The 13,195-nt window shown below is 46.7% G+C and overlaps 1 protein-coding gene across 1 annotated transcript in view; it reads left to right on the top strand.

The window, feature by feature from the left end:
* The first annotated feature begins 324 nt into the window (after positions 1-324).
* LOC128360385 (EMILIN-1-like) overlaps positions 325-13,195 on the top strand; it is a 39,586-nt gene continuing 26,715 nt past the window's right edge. Inside the window, exon 1 of the mRNA XM_053320810.1 lies at positions 325-726. Coding sequence (XP_053176785.1) covers positions 587-726 — 140 coding nt within the window. The 5' untranslated portion in view covers positions 325-586. The remainder of the gene's footprint in view (positions 727-13,195) is intronic.

The raw sequence follows: 13,195 nt of genomic DNA, 5'->3' as shown, positions 1-13,195 counted from the left end.
GCTGTGTGGACCAGGATCAGCTGTGTGTGTGTTTGTGGGGGGGGGGGGGCTCTGTGTGTGTGGGGGGGGGCTGTGTGGACCAGGATCAGCTCTGTGTGTGTGTGTGGGGGGGGGGGGGCTGTGTGGACCAGGATCAGCTCTGTGTGTGTGTGGGGGGGGGGGGGGGGGAAGGGGGGCTGTGTGGACCAGGAGCCACACGTGTCTGGTTTCTCCGCCGGGGGGGGCGGGGTTAGCGCAGGGGGGCGGTGATGAAGAGGAGGAGCAGCTGGACTCTGTCGCAACGTTTTCTTCTTTGTTTCAGAAGTTCTGATGACAGACTGAAGAGAACCGGATTAAAACCGGAACCTGTCCGGATTAGAACCGGATTAGAACCAGATTAAAAACGGATTAAAAGCGGGACCAACCCGGATTAAAGCTCCTCTGGGCTCCAGGTCCGGGATTTGGGGAGTCTGGACCAGAGTCCGGGTTATGGGTCTGTAGGACGCACGGGGCGTTTTGTGGAAACTTTGGTCTCCATGGAGACGAGAGTTGTTCCCGCCAGCTGATCAGTATCAATACTCTGCATCGATCCGTATTGATCAGCGGGATGGCCGCGATCCCGCTGCTGCTGCTCGCGCTCTGGACCTGTGCAGACGCCAAAAGCGCGTTCCCGCTGCGATCCACCTACAGTTTGTACGCTGGAGGGCACGCGCACCCGCACGGAGTCCGCGCGGCCAGCAGACACAGGTAAAATGACACGTGCACGGAAAGCTCCGCTGTTCTGATGATGATGATGATGAGCTGTGTACTGTTTGTAGTACTGGAAGAAGAAAAAGTACACAGCAAAGTACAAATACTTCATTACATGTAAAAGTACTGCAGTATTATAGTGAAGTAGTATGCAGTATTACAGTAAAAGTACTGCAGTATTATAGTGAAGTAGTATGCAGTATTACAGTAAAAGTACTGCAGTATTATAGTGAAGTAGTATGCAGTATTACAGTAAAAGTACTGCAGTATTATAGTGAAGTAGTATGCAGTATTACAGTAAAAGTACTGCAGTATTATAGTGAAGTAGTATGCAGTATTACAGTAAAAGTACTGCAGTATTATAGTGAAGTAGTATGCAGTATTACAGTAAAAGTACTGCCTTATTATGAGTGATGTAGTACTGCAGTATTACAGTAAAAGTACTGCAGTATTATAGTGATGTAGTATGCAGTATTACAGTAAAAGTACTGCAGTATTATAGTGATGTAGTATGCAGTATTACAGTAAAAGTACTGCAGTATTATAGTGATGTAGTATGCAGTATTACAGTAAAAGTACTGCAGTATTATAGTGATGTAGTATGCAGTATTACAGTAAAAGTACTGCAGTATTATGAGTGATGTAGTATGCAGTATTACAGTAAAAGTACTGCAGTATTACAGTAAAAGTACTGCAGTATTACAGTAAAAGTACTGCAGTATTATAGTGATGTAGTATGCAGTATTACAGTAAAAGTACTGCAGTATTATAGTGATGTAGTATGCAGTATTACAGTAAAAGTACTGCAGTATTATAGTGATGTAGTATGCAGTATTACAGTAAAAGTACTACAGTATTATAGTGATGTAGTATGCAGTATTACAGTAAAAGTACTGCAGTATTATAGTGATGTAGTATGCAGTATTACAGTAAAAGTACTGCAGTATTATAGTGATGTAGTATGCAGTATTACAGTAAAAGTACTACAGTATTATAGTGATGTAGTATGCAGTATTACAGTAAAAGTACTGCAGTATTATAGTGATGTAGTATGCAGTATTACAGTAAAGTACTGCAGTATTATAGTGATGTAGTATGCAGTATTACAGTAAAAGTACTGCAGTATTATAGTGATGTAGTATGCAGTATTACAGTAAAAGTACTGCAGTACTACAGTAAAAGTACTGCAGTATTACAGTAAAAGTACTGCAGTATTATAGTGATGTAGTATGCAGTACTACAGTAAAAGTACTGCAGTATTACAGTAAAAGTACTGCAGTATTATAGTGATGTAGTATGCAGTATTACAGTAAAAGTACTGCAGTACTACAGTAAAAGTACTGCAGTATTACAGTAAAAGTACTGCAGTATTATAGTGATGTAGTATGCAGTACTACAGTAAAAGTACTGCAGTATTACAGTAAAAGTACTGCAGTATTATAGTGATGTAGTATGCAGTACTACAGTAAAAGTACTGCAGTATTACAGTAAAAGTACTGCAGTATTATAGTGATGTAGTATGCAGTATTATAGTAAAAGTACTGCAGTATTACAGTAAAAGTACTGCAGTATTATAGTGATGTAGTATGCAGTATTACAGAAAAAGTACTGCAGTATTATAGTGATGTAGTATGCAGTATTACAGTAAAAGTACTGCAGTATTATAGTGATGTAGTATGCAGTATTACAGTAAAAGTACTGCAGTATTATAGTGATGTAGTATGCAGTATTACAGTAAAAGTACTGCAGTATTATAGTGATGTAGTATGTAGTATTACAGTAAAAGTACTGCAGTATTATAGTGATGTAGTATGCAGTATTACAGTAAAAGTACTGCAGTATTATAGTGATGTAGTATGCAGTATTATAGTAAAAGTACTGCAGTATTATAGTGATGTAGTATGCAGTATTACAGTAAAAGTACTGCAGTATTACAGTAAAAGTACTGCAGTATTATAGTGATGTAGTATGCAGTATTACAGTAAAAGTACTGCAGTATTACAGTAAAAGTACTGCAGTATTATAGTGATGTAGTATGCAGTATTACAGTAAAAGTACTGCAGTATTATAGTGATGTAGTATGCAGTATTACAGTAAAAGTACTGCAGTATTATAGTGATGTAGTATGCAGTATTACAGTAAAAGTACTGCAGTATTATAGTGATGTAGTATGCAGTATTACAGTAAAAGTACTGCAGTATTATAGTGATGTAGTATGCAGTATTAGAGTAAAAGTACTGCAGTATTATAGTGATGTAGTATGCAGTATTACAGTAAAAGTACTGCAGTATTATAGTGATGTAGTATGCAGTATTACAGTAAAAGTACTGCAGTATTATAGTGATGTAGTATGCAGTATTACAGTAAAAGTACTGCAGTATCCCAGCTGGGGTCACTTTATTACCCCCAACCCAAAACCTCACAGCGGTCCTGCTGGAGGGAGAGTGGATCGGATCCTGCAGACCCTAACCCTCGGGATCATTAAAGACCCCATGTGTTACTATCCGGCTTATCGAGGTGACCCTTGGTATGTGGTCTAGAGCTGCTGGGAGGGTTAGGGTTAGCTTCATCTCTCTTCTCAGAGCCGACGTCCCTCAGAGACGACTCAGTCCACTTAGCCTCATAAACGGGGTCACAGCAGCACCAAAGGGGTCTCAGCTGAGCGGACCCTAACCCTCTTTACAGGGTCAGGCAGCTGTTGAATATCTAAGTCTGGGTCTGGTATTATTCCAGATGAACCTAGACAGGTGCCTCTCCCATTCCCTAAACCTGCCCCCCTAACCCTAACCCAGCTCAGAGACACCCTAACCCTAACCCAGCTCAGAGACACCGTAACCCTAACCCAGCTCAGAGACACCGTAACCCTAACCCAGCTCAGAGACACCGTAACCCTAACCCAGCTCAGAGACACCGTAACCCTAACCCAGCTCAGAGACACCGTAACCCTAACCCAGCTCAGAGACACCCTAACCCTAACCCAGCTCAGAGACACCGTAACCCTAACCCAGCTCAGAGACACCGTAACCCTAACCCAGCTCAGAGACATCGTAACCCTAACCCAGCTCAGAGACACCGTAACCCTAACCCAGCTCAGAGACACCCTAACCCTAACCCAGCTCAGAGACATCGTAACCCTAACCCAGCTCAGAGACACCCTAACCCTAACCCAGCTCAGAGACACCCTAACCCTAACCCAGCTCAGAGACATCGTAACCCTAACTTCTGTCCATTCACATATTTTACAGGATTATGAAGTTTAATCTCTGCTGTGATTGGCTGAAGCTCCTGTCAATCACTCGCATACCCCGCCTCCAAACATCCACCTATTCAGGTGTTCCCGCCCATGTAGTGTGTGAATCAGACCGCTGATCAATCAATAAGGTCACATGATGCTTCACAGCTGATCAATCAATAAGGTCACATGATGCTTCACAGCTGATCAATCAATAAGGTCACATGATGCTTCACAGCTGATCAATAATCTCCAAACTCTGATCTGTGAGACGTGTTCGCTCAGCAGTGACTTGATTTTATTCACATGTGTAACAGCAGCAGCAAAATGAACTCTACACACACCCCGATGACTCATTTCCTGTTCAGAGGCTGACATCACTGTGTGTGTGTGTTCACATCTTTCTATCTTTCAGAGGACCGGTCTCAGTCCTAAACCGGCGCTGTGGGGACGGTTCAGTGTTTAGAGGTCCTGTGAGCTCTGAGGGTTAGGGTTAGGGTTAGGGTTAGGGTTAGGGTTAGGGCTAACCCCTAACCCTAACCCCTAACCCTAACCCTAACCCCTAACCCCCTCCCTGGGTTTAAGGTGTTGGGAACGCATGATGTCAATGCATGTCCTCTCAAGGGTTTGAAGACAAGAATGTGTGTGTGGGCCTTTATAACTTTATGATACGATGATATAAAATTAGTTTAAAATGCACTGAAGGGTTAGAAGGGTGTTTCTGTTCCTCGTTATCTGCTGAAGCACTGAAGTCTAGGGTTAGGGTTAACCCATATCGCCCAGCCCTACTGAAGTCTAGGGCTGGGTTAGGGTTAGGGTTAACCCATATCGCCCAGCCCTACTGCAGTCTAGGGTTAGGGTTAGGGTTATATTATATGTATGTATGTATTTGTCCATATCGCCCAGCCCTACTGGAGTCTGCCCTGTGGAGGCTTCAGAGGCTCATGGTGACGTGAGAGCTGTGAGTCTGCATGTATAGCATATATATAACTATTATATATATAAATAATAGTTATATATATATATACTATTTATATATTATATATACATATAACTATTATATATAATATATGTAATATATAAATAATAGTTATATATATGTATACTAACCCTAACCCTATTTATATAGCATATATACATATAACTATTATATATATATATGCTATACATGCATATATACATATATAATATATATTGATATCGTGGGTTGTTTTAATACATTTGTCTTCTCTGTCTCCTTTTAACCAATCATAGCGAACCCATGACGCCCTCGTCAGTAGTGTCACATGGTGTTACCCTCGTTGTCAGTAGTGTCAGTAGTGTCACATGGTGTTCCCCTCGTTGTCAGTAGTGTCACATGGTGTTCCCCTCGTTGTCAGTAGTGTCATATGGTGTTTCCCTCGTTGTCAGTAGTGTCAGTAGTGTCACATGGTGTTCCCCTCGTTGTCAGTAGTGTCAGTAGTGTCACATGGTGTTTCCCTCGTTGTCAGTAGTGTCAGTAGTGTCACATGGTGTTTCCCTCGTTGTCAGTAGTGTCATATGGTGTTTCCCTCGTTGTCAGTAGTGTCAGTAGTGTCACATGGTGTTTCCCTCGTTGTCAGTAGTGTCAGTAGTGTCACATGGTGTTTCCCTCGTTGTCAGTAGTGTCATATGGTGTTTCCCTCGTTGTCAGTAGTGTCAGTAGTGTCACATGGTGTTTCCCTCGTTGTCAGTAGTGTCAGTAGTGTCACATGGTGTTTCCCTCGTTGTCAGTAGTGTCACATGGTGTTTCCCTCGTTGTCAGTAGTGTCAGTAGTGTCACATGGTGTTTCCCTCGTTGTCAGTAGTGTCACATGGTGTTTCCCTCATTGTCAGTAGTGTCACATGGTGTTTCCCTCGTTGTCAGTAGTGTCACATGGTGTTTCCCTCATTGTCAGTAGTGTCACATGGTGTTTCCCTCGTTGTCAGTAGTGTCAGTAGTGTCATAAGGTGTTTCCCTCGTTTTCAGTAGTGTCACATGGTGTTTCCCTGGTTGTCAGTAGTGTCAGTAGTGTCACATGGTGTTTCCCTCGTTGTCAGTAGTGTCACATAGTGTTTCCCTCGTTGTCAGTAGTGTCACATGGTGTTTCCCTCGTTGTCAGTAGTGTCAGTAGTGTCACATGGTGTTTCCCTCGTTGTCAGTAGTGTCACATGGTGTTCCCCTCGTTGTCAGTAGTGTCACATGGTGTTTCCCTCGTTGTCAGTAGTGTCACATGGTGTTCCCTCGTTGTCAGTAGTGTCACATGGTGTTCCCCTCGTTGTCAGTAGTGTCACATGGTGTTCCCCTCGTTGTCAGTAGTGTCACATGGTGTTTCCCTCGTTGTCAGTAGTGTCACATGGTGTTCCCCTCGTTGTCTGTAGTGTCACATGGTGTTTCCCTCGTTGTCAGTAGTGTCACATGGTGTTCCCCTCGTTGTCAGTAGTGTCACATGGTGTTTCCCTCGTTGTCAGTAGTGTCAGTAGTGTCACATGGTGTTTCCCTCGTTGTCAGTAGTGTCACATGGTGTTTCCCTCGTTGTCAGTAGTGTCACATGGTGTTTCCCTCGTTGTCAGTAGTGTCAGTAGTGTCACATGGTGTTTCCCTCGTTGTCAGTAGTGTCACATGGTGTTTCCCTCGTTGTCAGTAGTGTCACATGGTGTTTCCCTCGTTGTCAGTAGTGTCAGTAGTGTCATATGGTGTTTCCCTCGTCAGTAGTGTCAGTAGTGTCACATGGTGTTTCCCTCGTTGTCAGTAGTGTCAGTAGTGTCATATGGTGTTTCCCTCGTCAGTAGTGTCAGTAGTGTCACATGGTGTTTCCCTCGTTGTCAGTAGTGTCACATGGTGTTTCCCTCGTTGTCAGTAGTGTCAGTAGTGTCATATGGTGTTTCCCTCGTCAGTAGTGTCAGTAGTGTCACATGGTGTTTCCCTCGTTGTCAGTAGTGTCAGTAGTGTCATATGGTGTTTCCCTCGTCAGTAGTGTCAGTAGTGTCACATGGTGTTTCCCTCGTTGTCAGTAGTGTCACATGGTGTTTCCCTGGTTGTCAGTAGTGTCAGTAGTGTCACATGGTGTTTCCCTCGTCAGTAGTGTCAGTAGTGTCACATGGTGTTTCCCTCGTTGTCAGTAGTGTCAGTAGTGTTACATGGTGTTTCCCTCGTTGTCAGTAGTGTCACATGGTGTTCCCCTCGTTGTCAGTAGTGTCACATGGTGTTTCCCTCGTTGTCAGTAGTGTCACATGGTGTTTCCCTCGTTGTCAGTAGTGTCAGTAGTGTCACATGGTGTTTCCCTCGTTGTCAGTAGTGTCACATGGTGTTTCCCTCGTTGTCAGTAGTGTCACATGGTGTTTCCCTCGTTGTCAGTAGTGTCAGTAGTGTCACATGGTGTTCCCCTCGTTGTCAGTAGTGTCACATGGTGTTTCCCTCGTCAGTAGTGTCAGTAGTGTCACATGGTGTTTCCCTCGTTGTCAGTAGTGTCAGTAGTGTCACATGGTGTTTCCCTCGTTGTCAGTAGTGTCACATGGTGTTCCCCTCGTTGTCAGTAGTGTCACATGGTGTTTCCCTCGTTGTCAGTAGTGTCACATGGTGTTCCCCTCGTTGTCAGTAGTGTCAGTAGTGTCACATGGTGTCACATGGTGTTTCCCTCGTCAGTAGTGTCACATGGTGTTTCCCTGGTTGTTAGTAGTGTCAGTAGTGTCACATGGTGTTTCCCTCATTGTCAGTAGTGTCAGTAGTGTCACATGGTGTTTCCCTCGTTGTCAGTAGTGTCAGTAGTGTCACATGGTGTTTCCCTCGTTGTCAGTAGTGTCAGTAGTGTCACATGGTGTCACATGGTGTTTCCCTCGTTGTCAGTAGTGTCACATGGTGTTCCCCTCGTTGTCAGTAGTGTCACATGGTGTTTCCCTCGTTGTCTGTAGTGTCACATGGTGTTTCCCTCGTTGTCAGTAGTGTCACATGGTGTTTCCCTCGTTGTCAGTAGTGTCACATGGTGTTTCCCTCATTGTCAGTAGTGTCACATGGTGTTTCCCTCGTTGTCTGTAGTGTCACATGGTGTTCCCCTCGTTGTCAGTAGTGTCACATGGTGTTTCCCTCGTTGTCAGTAGTGTCACATGGTGTTTCCCTCGTTGTCAGTAGTGTCACATGGTGTTTCCCTCGTTGTCAGTAGTGTCACATGGTGTTCCCCTCGTTGTCAGTAGTGTCAGTAGTGTCACATGGTGTTTCCCTCGTTGTCAGTAGTGTCAGTAGTGTCACATGGTGTTTCCCTCGTTGTCAGTAGTGTCACATGGTGTTCCCCTCGTTGTCAGTAGTGTCACATGGTGTTTCCCTCGTTGTCAGTAGTGTCACATGGTGTTTCCCTCGTTGTCAGTAGTGTCACATGGTGTTTCCCTCGTCGGTAGTGTCACATGGTGTTTCCCTCGTCAGTAGTGTCACATGGTGTTCCCTCGTTGTCAGTAGTGTCACATGGTGTTTCCCTCGTTGTCTGTAGTGTCACATGGTGTTCCCCTCGTTGTCAGTAGTGTCACATGGTGTTTCCCTCGTTGTCAGTAGTGTCACATGGTGTTTCCCTCGTTGTCAGTAGTGTCACATGGTGTTTCCCTCGTTGTCAGTAGTGTCACATGGTGTTCCCCTCGTTGTCAGTAGTGTCAGTAGTGTCACATGGTGTTTCCCTCGTTGTCAGTAGTGTCAGTAGTGTCACATGGTGTTTCCCTCGTTGTCAGTAGTGTCACATGGTGTTCCCCTCGTTGTCAGTAGTGTCACATGGTGTTTCCCTCGTTGTCAGTAGTGTCACATGGTGTTTCCCTCGTCAGTAGTGTCACATGGTGTTTCCCTCGTCAGTAGTGTCACATGGTGTTTCCCTCGTTGTCAGTAGTGTCACATGGTGTTCCCCTCGTTGTCAGTAGTGTCACATGGTGTTTCCCTCGTTGTCAGTAGTGTCACATGGTGTTTCCCTCGTCAGTAGTGTCACATGGTGTTTCCCTCGTCAGTAGTGTCACATGGTGTTCCCTCGTTGTCAGTAGTGTCACATGGTGTTTCCCTCGTTGTCAGTAGTGTCACATGGTGTTTCCCTCGTCAGTAGTGTCACATGGTGTTCCCTCGTTGTCAGTAGTGTCACATGGTGTTTCCCTCGTTGTCAGTAGTGTCACATGGTGTTTCCCTCGTTGTCAGTAGTGTCAGTAGTGTCACATGGTGTTTCCCTGGTTGTCAGTAGTGTCACATGGTGTTCCCTCGTTGTCAGTAGTGTCACATGGTGTTCCCTCGTTGTCAGTAGTGTCACATGGTGTTCCCTCGTTGTCAGTAGTGTCACATGGTGTTCCCCTCGTTGTCAGTAGTGTCACATGGTGTTCCCCTCGTTGTCAGTAGTGTCACATGGTGTTCCCTCGTTGTCAGTAGTGTCACATGGTGTTTCCCTCGTCTTCAGTAGTGTCACATGGTGTTTCCCTCGTTGTCAGTAGTGTCAGTAGTGTCACATGGTGTCACATGGTGTTTCCCTCGTTGTCTGTAGTGTCACATGGTGTTCCCCTCGTTGTCAGTAGTGTCACATGGTGTTTCCCTCGTCAGTAGTGTCACATGGTGTTCCCTCGTTGTCAGTAGTGTCACATGGTGTTTCCCTCGTTGTCAGTAGTGTCACATGGTGTTTCCCTCGTTGTCAGTAGTGTCAGTAGTGTCACATGGTGTTTCCCTGGTTGTCAGTAGTGTCACATGGTGTTCCCTCGTTGTCAGTAGTGTCACATGGTGTTCCCTCGTTGTCAGTAGTGTCACATGGTGTTCCCTCGTTGTCAGTAGTGTCAGTAGTGTCACATGGTGTTTCCCTGGTTGTCAGTAGTGTCACATGGTGTTCCCTCGTTGTCAGTAGTGTCACATGGTGTTTCCCTCGTTGTCAGTAGTGTCACATGGTGTTTCCCTGGTTGTCAGTAGTGTCACATGGTGTTCCCCTCGTTGTCAGTAGTGTCACATGGTGTTTCCCTCGTTGTCAGTAGTGTCACATGGTGTTCCCTCGTTGTCAGTAGTGTCACATGGTGTTCCCCTCGTTGTCAGTAGTGTCACATGGTGTTTCCCTCGTTGTCAGTAGTGTCACATGGTGTTCCCTCGTTGTCAGTAGTGTCACATGGTGTTTCCCTCGTTGTCAGTAGTGTCACATGGTGCTTCCCTCGTCAGTAGTGTCACATGGTGTTCCCCTCGTTGTCAGTAGTGTCAGTAGTGTCACATGGTGTTTCCCTCGTTGTCAGTAGTGTCACATGGTGTTCCCCTCGTCAGTAGTGTCACATGGTGTTCCCCTCGTTGTCAGTAGTGTCACATGGTGTTCCCCTGGTTGTCAGTAGTGTCACATGGTGTTCCCCTCGTTGTCAGTAGTGTCACATGGTGTTCCCTCGTTGTCAGTAGTGTCACATGGTGTTCCCCTCGTTGTCAGTAGTGTCACATGGTGTTTCCCTGGTTGTCAGTAGTGTCACATGGTGTTCCCTCGTTGTCAGTAGTGTCAGTAGTTACGTAGAGTTTTATTAACATCAGTTGAACATCTGTGTTTTAAACAGAAGCTTTGTCTTTAATGTTCAGTCCTGAAACAGACTCTGGATCAGCAGTAAATATTTAGATAGGGTTGGGTTTCTGAGTCTGACGTCACTCATGCCTTTAACATAAGATCAGCTTTCTGTTGCTGCTCTGTGTAATAACAGGATTATTGGGTTAGGGTCTCATCCAACCCTCCTCATATCTCAGGCAGAGTCTATTTCTGCTTTATAATTAATATAATGAAACATTGCAGAGATAGAAATGTGTGCTCATCCTGCATTATCTCATCATACTGAACAATGAAATGTAAAGGTTTCCATAAAAAGGGTAAATAATAAAATAATACACAGCTTTTTTAAATTCAAACATGTGTTGCATCCTAACCCTACACAGCAGTAACATACGGACATGTTGGGTCTGTCCACACTGAGAACCAGAACTATAATAATTACTAACTAACTATAACTCAGTATAATAACTGTTACTGCTGTATGGTCTTTAACACGAGACCCTCACCCTTTAACACGAGACCCTGACCCTTTAACACGAGACCCTGACCCTTTAACACGAGACCCTAACCCTTTAACACGAGACCCTGACCCTTTAACACGAGACCCTAACCCTTTAACACGAGACCCTGACCCTTTAACACGAGACCCTGACCCTTTAACACGAGACCCTAACCCTTTAACACGAGACCCTGACCCTTTAACACGAGACCCTAACCCTTTAACACGAGACCCTAACCCTTTAACACGAGACCCTGACCCTTTAACACGAGACCCTGACCCTTTAACACGAGACCCTGACCCTTTAACACGAGACCCTGACCCTTTAACACGAGACCCTGACCCTTTAACACGAGACCCTGACCCTTTAACACGAGACCCTGACCCTTTAACACGAGACCCTGACCCTTTAACACGAGACCCTAACCCTTTAACACGAGACCCTGACCCTTTAACACGAGACCCTGACCCTTTAACACGAGACCCTGACCCTTTAACACGAGACCCTGACCCTTTAACACGAGACCCTGACCCTTTAACACGAGACCCTAACCCTGACCTGGAGACGGTTACTACGCCTCAGTGACAAAGTCTCTAAAGGTCTGCTGAGGGTTAGGGTCTAACCGACCAATCAGCTGATTGGGTTAGGGTCTAACCGACCAATCAGCTGATTGGGTTAGGGTCTGACCGACCATCAGCTGATTGGGTTAGGGTCTAACCGACCAATCAGCTGATTGGGTTAGGGTCTAACCGACCAATCAGCTGATTGGGTTAGGGTCTGACCGACCAATCAGCTGATTGGGTTAGGGTCTAACCGACCAATCAGCTGATTGGGTTAGGGTCTGACCGACCAATCAGCTGATTGGGTTAGGGTCTGAAAGAGGAGCTCAGAACATTTATTGTCATTCGTACACGTTAAAAACACGAAGGAAGATTTCTGAAAGCTCCAAGATGTGAGGGACTGGGACCACTGGGACCACTGGGAGCACTGGGAACACTGGGACCACTGAGACCACTGGGACCACTGGGAGCACTGGGACCACTGAGACCACTGGGACCACTGGGACCACTGGGACCACTGAGACCACTGGGAGCACTGGGAGCACTGGGAGCACTGGGACCACTGGGAACACTGGGAGCACTGGGACCACTGAGACCACTGGGACCACTGGGAGCACTGGGACCACTGAGACCACTGGGACCACTGGGACCACTGGGACCACTGAGACCACTGGGAGCACTGGGAGCACTGGGAGCACTGGGACCACTGGGACCACTGGGAGCACTGGGACCACTGAGACCACTGGGACCACTGGGACCACTGGGACCACTGAGACCACTGGGAGCACTGGGAGCACTGGGAGCACTGGGACCACTGGGAACACTGGGACCACTGGGAGCACTGGGAGCACTGGGAGCACTGGGACCACTGGGACCACTGGGACCACTGGGAACACTGGGAACACTGGGAACACTGGGAGCACTGGGACCACTGGGACCACTGGGAGCACTGGGAGCACTGGGAGCACTGGGAACACTGGGACCACTGGGAACACTGGGACCACTGGGAGCACTGGGACCACTGGGACCACTGGGAGCACTGGGAGCACTGGGAACACTGGGACCACTGGGAGCACTGGGACCACTGGGAGCACTGGGAGCACTGGGAACACTGGGACCACTGAGACCACTGGGACCACTGAGACCACTGGGAGCACTGGGAGCACTGGGAGCACTGGGAACACTGGGACCACTGGGAGCACTGGGAGCACTGGGAACACTGGGACCACTGGGAGCACTGGGAGCACTGGGAACACTGGGAACACTGGGACCACTGGGAACACTGGGACCACTGGGAGCACTGGGAGCACTGGGAACACTGGGACCACTGAGACCACTGGGACCACTGAGACCACTGGGACCACTGGGAGCACTGGGAACACTGGGACCACTGGGACCACTGGGAGCTGTGAGCGGCTCCAGCATATTCCAGCTACAACATCTGAAGTCTCGGTCCAGAAGAGTACAGTCCTAGGAACAGCTAAGATACTGCAGAACCCTCACACTACCAGCAGAACCCTCACACTACCAGCAGAACCCTCACACTACCAGCAGAACCCTGAAACTACCAGCAGAACCTTCACACTACCAGCAGAACCCTGAAACTACCAGTAGAACCCTCACACTACCAGCAGAACCCTCACACTACCAGCAGAACCCTCACAC

This window comes from Scomber japonicus, chromosome 1 (genome assembly GCF_027409825.1).
Source record: "Scomber japonicus isolate fScoJap1 chromosome 1, fScoJap1.pri, whole genome shotgun sequence".
In the NCBI taxonomy this organism is placed as follows: Eukaryota; Metazoa; Chordata; class Actinopteri; order Scombriformes; family Scombridae; genus Scomber; species Scomber japonicus.
The sequence above is the reverse complement of the archived record's forward strand: the minus strand, read 5'-3'. Positions and strand labels throughout refer to the sequence as shown.